Below are 9,257 nucleotides of genomic sequence, written 5' to 3' on the forward strand. Positions count from 1 at the left end.
GGGTGGTAGCTGGAAAATACATCTCACCAAACAAAATGACTCACTCGCAGGTTTAAACAATAAAGCGTAAAAACAATTAATTACCCAATTTCGTACCGCCCATAAAAACAGAGCAATGGGTTTATTTGGCAAGACCCCCAGCAAAGATCCCAAGGAACAGGTAAATGAAATCACCACAGCCACCTTCGCAGTTGTTTTGATTCATTGCCTTGAGAATGAGGCTGATGACCGTGAATGATGTCATGTTCATTCATGCAGGTTCAAGAATGGACACACAAGATACGAAAAGAGGGCAATCAGCTTGACCGGCAGATTCGTAGCATTCAACGCGAAGAGGAGAAGGTAAAGCGGTCCCTTAAGCAAGCGGCGCAGAAAAGCGACCGTGACACCTGTGTTATTTTGGCTAAAGAAATTGTAAATGCTCGCAAGGCCATTAATCGCATTTACACCTCCAAAGCGCATCTGAACTCGATACAAATGCAGATGAAAAATCAGCTATGTATGTTTGAAAGGCTATCTTTATTTTGATTTATTTAACGAAGGGCTTTTACCATTATAGCGACTCTGCGTGTGGCAGGGTCATTACAGAAATCCACCGAGGTGATGCAGGCAATGCAGAGTCTAGTGCGTTACCCTGAGCTGGCTGGTATCATGCGTGACATGTCGAAGGAAATGATGAAGGCGGGCATAATTGAGGAAATGCTAGACGAAACAATGGACTCGCTCGAAGAGTCTGAGGAGCTGGAGGAGGAGGCAGCCAAAGAGGTTGACAAAGTGCTGTGGGAAATCACAGACGGTAAACTGGGTGAGGCTCCGCTGCCTCCAGAAGCCACACCAGTAGACAAGACACCTGCCAAGGCTGCCCCAGTGGAGGAAGAGGACGACGACGAAGGCGAAGAGTTGCAGGAGATGCAGAGCCGACTAGCCTCTTTACGTTCATAGGTAAATAGAACAGTAGGAGTCTCTTCATACTTAAATTTACGTTCGAGTCTGAAAATTGAGCTTGTGATTGTAACCATAATGCAGAGCACCGATTTTACCCCAAAATTTAACAATTGTTCATGAATTACACACCCAAACAACCCTAAAAAGTTTTTCGGCTTCGCTCATTTTTCTCAACATGTTGAGCCTTCTACGGTCTTTAATTTTTTGTTACATAAGCTTATCTGCACGCTTTTTTAATTGTACATTTGAAGCTATTAGGTTTTATTAATTTAATAAATTACCACCTTAATTATATAGAATATTTGTGTACATATATTGCAAAAGACGTTGTGGCTTTATTCGTTAAATTCTCCATAGAACTTTCGAGTTCATATCTATGCCTTAATGGTACGCGCTATCCAATCAACGTAAGCACCTACTCGCGTATAAACTCCAGGCCAACCTGGCAGGCCACATGGAGTCGGCCCGTAGGACACCACTCCAACTAGATAATAGTATTGGTTATTCCTGCCATCACCCTCAATCACAAGTGGACCACCGGAATCACCGCGGCAGGAGTCGATGCCTTCTTCGCCTCCGCAGCAGATTTGTTGTGTCGTAACGGTGCGGCCCTGAGTGGAGTATTTACTATGGCATTGGCTTGTAGGAACTACACCCACAAGAGCCTTCTGTTTTATGTTGGCCGTTGCGTTAGTCTCAGTGCGACCCCAACCAGCGACAACCATGGAACGACCTAAGAACAATTCATTCCGTAGTCTTGACTCGGTCGGTAGACAGACGGGCTGAATTGTTGGACTGAAGGTGACGGGACTGCGCAGCCGCAACAGCGCAATGTCATGCGGCTGGTCACGCCCGTTTTGATATTGAGGATGCGTAATGATTTCAGCCACGGGTATGTCTATGTAACGGTCGTTGCATACCTCCCGGTTATTAAGCTGCCTTTTACAGTCTGGGTCGCTCGTTGTGTCCCACTCTCCCAGACGTACTCCTGTCAAACGCCAATTTGATGGTATGGCAGATATGCAGTGAGCGGCCGTTACAACATAACGATTGTTGATGAGAGAGCCGCCACAATGGTGGCCTTTCTCGTTTCCCGCTAAAAGAGAGCCAGACAGGTAAATGGAGAGATAGAGAAAGGAATTCGAAATCGTCGAACAGAAAAGATATTACTTGTTTGCTAAACTTACGCTTGGTATACTCGATCATAGCCATCCATGGATACTCCTCTAGCCCTGTATTAATGCCACCGTAAATACGGTCCCCAAAGCTGCTGCCGCAGTTGGGTATTTCGGGGAGCAAATTGTAGTTTCCACTGGTATTTTCATTGCTTGCACAACAGATCTGCCAATCAGTAACGTGCGAACATTTTATAAAGTGCTTAACTCAACTCGTTATTATACTCACGAGAACCTCTCCATTACGATAACCGCATTGACTTTGCCTCAGTAAGTTGCGATCACTATCTGAAATTGGATTCCTTAATATAATGTTGTAGAGAGGTGCACACTCTCGCAGGTTTATGCATTCGCCAGTACTCCTTAAGGGTGTGATGCAGCTTCCAAAACTTTCTGTCATAAATTAAATGAGAAAGAGCTGGTTTAAAGAGAAATTATTGGTTTGGTAAACCCCAACCCAGCCCAGGCAGTAAACTAAAAAACAAAAAACAAAAGCCCATGGCCACTTTTGCGATAGTTATACAGATTCTATTAGGTCAAGTTCGGGCTCATCGCTGATAACCAGTTCTTCACAGTCCTATATAATTTGTTTAGAACCAGCCAAATGCCAGCTCATCGACCTGCGTATTTTTTGTTTGGTTACTTGCCTTGGCCGTAGGTATGGCATATAAATTGCACCAAGCTGAACAGTGACAACAAAAGCAGCTTCATCTCGATAATTTTAATCTTTTTTCTGGCAACGAGCAACAGCGCTTCGGACGGCTCCCTCTGCCAGTTAATAACACACTGAGAGCGGCTTTACAATTTCGAGCCGAAAATACCCACAAGTCAACGTCAATAAGCTGGGCTTATCAGCGAGCGAACCGAGAGCTGGGTGTACGCTTCAGCTTATTTTGTGTATTTCCACAAATAAGAAGATCGTAATTCCGGCAAAGAGAAGCTTTTTGGAGAGTAGCCAGCCAGCATACTCAAAAAGGGAGGCGCACATCTGCCCCTCTTCCGAAGTTAATAGACTTCTTGGCCATTTCTTGTTTCTGTTTCTGGTTCTCATTCTATGCCCTTGCCTTTGCTTCATCATCACAGTTTCTGCTTGAATGGACTCATGATTTCTCTCTACTTGACGGTGACAGGTCTTCGTTCGTTTTAATAGCCAGCCACTTGAGTGGCTGCTGCATCAGACAAGTCGATTGAGCGAGAACACGATATTCTTTTTTCCAATTTCATGTACATACTACATACTTTCCATCGTGTAGTACACTCGTGGGCACAGTGAAGCTTGCCCAAAATGGGGCAAACGTATATTCAAACAGAGATTTTAAACTTGCGGATAGTATAGACTCCAAATCATCTACTGAACTACTTTCTTAATTGTGACTCTGCTTTTGTATACAGTTGCTAGCAGTGTATGGGCCGATATAGCTTTTACGGCTTTAACTTGCTTGGATTAGACCTATCGACCAAACTTAAGACAAGAATTAGCAAGCATTAAACCTAATTGGGTGAACATTTTTTTAAGCCATTCGCTGAAGGATTGGGAAAATATGAATACCAAGTAGAGTGATTATAGTAGCATTATTATATTTTGAGATATTTGCGTTCATACAGGCGTTACAACTGGCGTTAACTTCTGGATGTTAGATATATTCGCACTAAACCTTTCACCCCCGAGTTAATCCACTATCAAAGCAATACCCACCAACTAAAATGCAATTACTATAGCGTTAGGCGTTTTCTTTTTTGCCTGAGATCTGTAAGAAATTAACTGATGTTGCTTTATTGCTGGAATACTATCATAAAGATGTCAATTGAAATTAGTAAATCAATTACAATCTTCAGTGCATTTATCTGCGTGCATTGTAACTACACACACACACATACGACATACTCTAATATATAGTATATGCAATTCTTCCTGTAATTTAATTAAATGTGTTTTTGGTGCGGACGTTAATTTGTGTGCAGTCCTGCTGCAAACGATTGGTTTACTCATACACTACACCTATGGGTGTATGTATGTACGTACATATGTATGTACGTGCTTATGTATTTCCCAAACTCAGAGTTAGCCGTGCCCTGCTTATGGCTGGCGAAACCCCAAAACTCAACTACTTAGAGCTATTGGCTGGCCAAGCGAATTATAAAAGCCACATTAATGTCCGCGTTCGCTGACGGAATGGGTTGTCTCAGTGGTGTGTCTGTGTGTGTGTGTGTGTGTGTGTGTGTGTGTGTGTGTGTTTGTGTGCTTTTGCCCACACAACTGTAAGTGTGTGAATGTATTTTATACGCATAGAAGTGCAAATGAATGCGAAAAGTAAGATGAATGATTTCAATTTGTTACAAGTGCTTTTAACTTTAGATCTCGGAGGCGATGGAGGGTGCTGGCGTCTCTGTGTGTGTGCGTGTGTGTGTGCGTGTGTGTGTGTGCCCCTGTGGGGTGGTCATGTGTGAGGTCTTTGTGGGTGCAAGTGTTTGTTTACTTAGTGGCAGTGGAAGTGGCAGTTAGTTTGCTGATTTAATGCCGTTGGCCACTTCAGGAAAAGAGGACGTCGTCAATTTTACCATTTCATTTGACAATGCATTTCATTAGGGTTTGCTCGCTTGCCAGCTCGCCAGCTCGCCAGTTTGCCGGGCAATCCTTATTACATTAAACTGATGCGTACGTACTCGCACATACATATGGATGTGTGTATTTATGTGTGATTGTGTGCGTGTAAGTGCCTTGCTGCTGTTCTCTCTTCTTCTCGGGTTTGTGGGCTAATAAACACGACTCTTTACACTTGGCTGCCTGGTCAGGTCAATGGTAGGTTTGCTTACCTGGTACCAGAATATGTTACGAAATCAGTTTGTATACGTAATTAAAAGCATTTACTGCATTATTTATGAGTTCCGGGGCTCTGTAAGTACATGGGGTCGATAATGGCGATTTCTGATAAATGCTGCGTGTTAAAGTTGTTTCTTCTAGGCTCAGGACAACACTCTACGTATGTACATATATACACATATTTACGTAAGTATATATCTATGTATACAAAAAAACATGTGTGTTGAAAGATTTGAGTCCGTTTACTCTTGCTCCTCGAAAACTAAATGGCAGGGTTCTCAGTGCCTTAGACGTATGAATATTTGATTAATGTTGTGCAGCATAATCTGACTGATTTCACAAGGCTCAGTAAAATCCTAGACATCTAAAACTTTATTCTACCAAATAGATTTTGTGCAAAACCCTCAACACTTTAATTCAATTTTATTTATTGGACATAGACTTGCATTGAAATAGCATTGAAATTAAATAGGTATCGCAAAATTAGCTGAAGACCAATGCTGGTCCTTTCGCCACTACATGGACAGCCGTTGATGGCAATATAAGTAAAGTGACAAGTCCTCAGTTCTCATTGAATATGGTAATGGAAATACTTGTAAATACGCACGGAATACACAGCTCACCCACATTGGATGACAAACGGAAATGAACGCATTAAAATGTCAACGATGTCAGTTAAGGAATCAATTGCTCAGAAACAACGCTGAACTTTTTTAATTAAACTAAATATGCCAGATATATGTATTTTGTATTGATTTGTAGGACGTGTTCGCCCCCAACGCTATTTTGTTGTCCAGAACAGTCCCCTTCTGCAGCATCTTTGGTGATGACTGCTTTGAAAGGCTGTTGCATGATGCGATGGTTGGGGGGAGGTTTGGTGAAGGGCGAGAAAACAAGAGGCTACAATGCTCGAACGGCACCATCATCAGCCAAGTCCTCGAATTCCAAACACTTTGGAATTTTATCTTCAAACAATGCGCCTTCGCAAAATGGCAGCAGCAAGTTGCTGGCTTACAAGCAAGAAATGCCAAGGAAGAGTTTACCAAATTCCAATAAAGGCATATCGTGAAAGAGTGCGAGGAATATCAATTGTGCGGCAATTGTGGTGTTGGTGTGGTTGTAGGCATTAGAGTGGGCAGGTTATTGTTGATGAGCCTTTATTCTTGGCAAAGTTAAACAAACAGGTACTTACTGAATAATTATGTTTTTGTCTACGGGATAATGAAAGAAGTGTTCAAATTGTGGTTTGTAATGCATTAAAAACTCTTTATTGAAATTAACTCCTTCTATATTATATGAAAATACAATCCAACAATAAATACAACACATTACAATGCAATTCAATATAGTCCGATGCAGTACATTAAAATTCAATACTTATAATCCAATATAATGCATAGCAATACAATACAATACAACACAATCCATAGATGTATATGTATGTCTATTTTTATTCGATGAGAACTGTATTACTTAGTTCCTCTACTTGTTCTTGCTGAAAATGCAGGAATTTTTATTTTGTATTTTGTTTAAATAACTCACTAGGTAGTAATTATTATTTTTTAAGAAAGCTTAAGTTGATCGGTCACTTTTGTGGATTATCAGATGTTTTATTATTCAGTATTGTTTTCAGAACTAGTCTTGGTTTGCTCACGACATTAAAGACCGTCAGTATATGTAGATCTGTTAAAATGCTAAACTTGTCCATTTTCCAATTTATAAAAGTAAATAACATTTTCATTTTCATTCTGCTTATGTCGAAACTATTGATCGATTTTCTCGATTCGATTTGATTCGATTTATCGAATTGTACTTGTATATGACTCTATACATACAGCTAGCTTCATTGGGATGTTTTGCCGTCGTTTAAAATTAAATTAAATTCATCTATCTTTACACTTGTATGTGTATATATTGAATCGCAAATTTATGATTGATTAAGGTATAGAAACTTTAATATATTTTTATGAATTGTGTATATATATTTCTTTATTTACTCATTTACTTGATCATATCAATATATGTATATATGCAAGTATAGTTCATAAAACTTTTAACAATAATTTCAGTCGGTCATTTTGGTATGTAAATTATATATACTTAGGCTATAATTATTTTTCTGGTTTCCTTTTGCTTTATTCGAGTTTAGGTTTTTGCTTTATGCTTTATCTATAACTTGTAAAATCATTTAATATTTAAAATTAAGACACGAAATCGTTAAGGTTTAGATATGATTGTTTTTATCTGTGATTGATGTAAAAAATGTTCTTATCCTTCTCCAAAGTTTCGGTGTTCCGAATGCATGCTGCAGCTTGATATATACGGGTATATGTGAATATTCATCCATGGATTCGCTTTCATTAGTTGTCCACAGCTCTAGGATTTTGTTTTGAAACCATCAATAATCGACATCTGTATCTTGTGATCACGGACTCATTAACAGCAGCAGATTGCATTTTATTAACAATTAACAATCGTTTGGAAAAGCTTTCGAAAAGGATATGTGACTATCGGTTAACCGAAGATCCAGATAGTATTCTTAAAATTTTCAAATAGTATTTAATTTAGGTTTTGAAATATTAAAGACGATTAAAGTACTGAGTAAGAATGTTAGAATGTCGTTGAGCAGCTTCTATTGGAACTCCTCTAAACTCAGCAATACATTATAACTTTTCAAGGCCCTTAATCTAATTTTAGACTTCCACGAGAGTCATTGGAATTTCAGGTACTTTGAAAATCTTACGAATTATTTGGCAATTAAACGAAAACACTTCGAATATTCTATTTAAATATCTGTAGAAATAGTGCATGCCGCACATTTGAAAAACTTCTTGGTATGCGATGAATTCATCTAATCTAATTGCTCTAAACTAATGTCGTTGTTTATTCATCTTGTATTTCACACTTTGTTTATGTTTCATTTAAGTCATTTATAACGCATAGCTTCTATGGTTTTATCGTTGTACTTATGAAGTAACCGAAGTTGGAGTTTATCTTAAAGGAGTAGTAAACTAATCGTTGAATTAATTCAATTGTAATACAAATACGCAAAGGCTAACTGCAATAATAGAACGCGGATAATTAATAATTAACAGTTACACATATTTAACTAAATGTGCTACAAATACTTGTATATACTATGTATGCATGTTTGTATGTATGTATGTATATATGTACGTATAGTATGTAAGTATGCGAACATTATAAGCATTTATGAACTCACTAAAAACTCAAATACAAAAAATACCATTATAACTTTAGTTGTATTTTTTGTGCGCTGTGCTATATCCTTTCCTGGTCAAGGTATCAAAAATTGTCGTTTAGCTGCTAATGCACTGAAGGGCACATCGTAGAGTGGGGTGTACTAATTACATACATAAGCCTAGTTCAGACAAAAATTTGGGCTGTCACTAAAGTCTACTGCACAAGAGCTGGCAGATAATGCTCGATGAAGTTGAAGTTTGAAATTGAAATGCGCGTGGAAGCTTCGGTTAGTCGAAGCGGGTAGTGGTATTGGTAGTGGTTAGTTTTCTTATTTACGAGTATGTTTTGAAACCGAAAGTATCAATGCGGGACTCACGCCTCTTTTCACTTTGCCCTTTTGATTTGTTTAAAACAAGTTTCTTAATGGGCAATTTTTAAAAGCATCACTGAGTCGTTTTTTCAATTTTGCTGAAAGTATAAAACGAGAAGCAATCAGTTAATATGAACCAAACAACAAACTTTTTATAACTTAGTAAAATTGCCTACGAAAGTGACATGGTAACAAAGGTAACAAAATTGGAAATAAAAGTGGAAGAGCAGAGTTGTTTAGAGTTTGATTGTTTTTCACCCTTTCAGTGACAAGACAAATTTTCCCTAAGGGTTAGCATAGCTTCAATTTGTTGTGGTTTGCAACTTTGCCGTTTTGCTTTGTCTGTGGTAGTGGCTGTGGCTTTGCCTATGGCTGTGGCTGTGGCTATGGCTCTGGTGTGATTGTGATTGTGATGAGGTATGAGTAAGCAATCGATCGGCTTTACCTACCTTCGCTTTGCCAAGTTATTAAGTGGCCTGTTATAGTACAACACAACATTGAACATAACTTTGAAAGTCCTTTTTGGCATACTTACAATGTGAACGTCAATGGGAGGTCTATGGGAACGGTCTGCGGCTATTAATGTGAAAGTAGTTTGTAATGCTGATAGTCAAATGATACTTAGTCGTTAACTCACCTTGGCTCTATGACCTCTAATTTATTGAGACACGTTTGCCTAGCGTGTGCTTAATACGAGTACATACATTGGCACATTTGTACATAGGTACATAGGTAGTACTTA

The 9,257-nt window shown here is 39.0% G+C and overlaps 2 protein-coding genes across 2 annotated transcripts; one reads left to right on the forward strand and one right to left on the reverse strand.

The window, feature by feature from the left end:
• Positions 1-14: 14 nt before the first annotated feature.
• Positions 15-1,091, forward strand: LOC115620250 (charged multivesicular body protein 3). The gene is made up of 3 exons (XM_030513400.1): positions 15-160; positions 259-499; positions 560-1,091. Exons 1-3 carry the CDS (start codon positions 116-118, stop codon positions 940-942), a joined length of 669 nt encoding a protein of 222 aa, XP_030369260.1. The 5' UTR covers positions 15-115; the 3' UTR covers positions 943-1,091.
• A 98-nt stretch (positions 1,092-1,189) lies between these two features.
• Positions 1,190-2,889, reverse strand: LOC115620249 (melanization protease 1). The gene is made up of 4 exons (XM_030513398.1): positions 2,768-2,889; positions 2,350-2,513; positions 2,133-2,286; positions 1,190-2,041 (listed from the first exon to the last, which is right to left on the reverse strand). The coding sequence occupies exons 1-4, from the start codon at positions 2,829-2,831 to the stop codon at positions 1,320-1,322; spliced, it is 1,104 nt and encodes a 367-aa protein (XP_030369258.1). The 5' UTR covers positions 2,832-2,889; the 3' UTR covers positions 1,190-1,319.
• Between the last annotated feature and the right edge of the window lie 6,368 nt (positions 2,890-9,257).

This window comes from Scaptodrosophila lebanonensis, unplaced genomic scaffold (genome assembly GCF_003285725.1).
Source record: "Scaptodrosophila lebanonensis strain 11010-0011.00,11010-0021.00 unplaced genomic scaffold, SlebRS2 tig00000024-arrow-pilon, whole genome shotgun sequence".
NCBI lineage: Eukaryota > Metazoa > Arthropoda > Insecta > Diptera > Drosophilidae > Scaptodrosophila > Scaptodrosophila lebanonensis.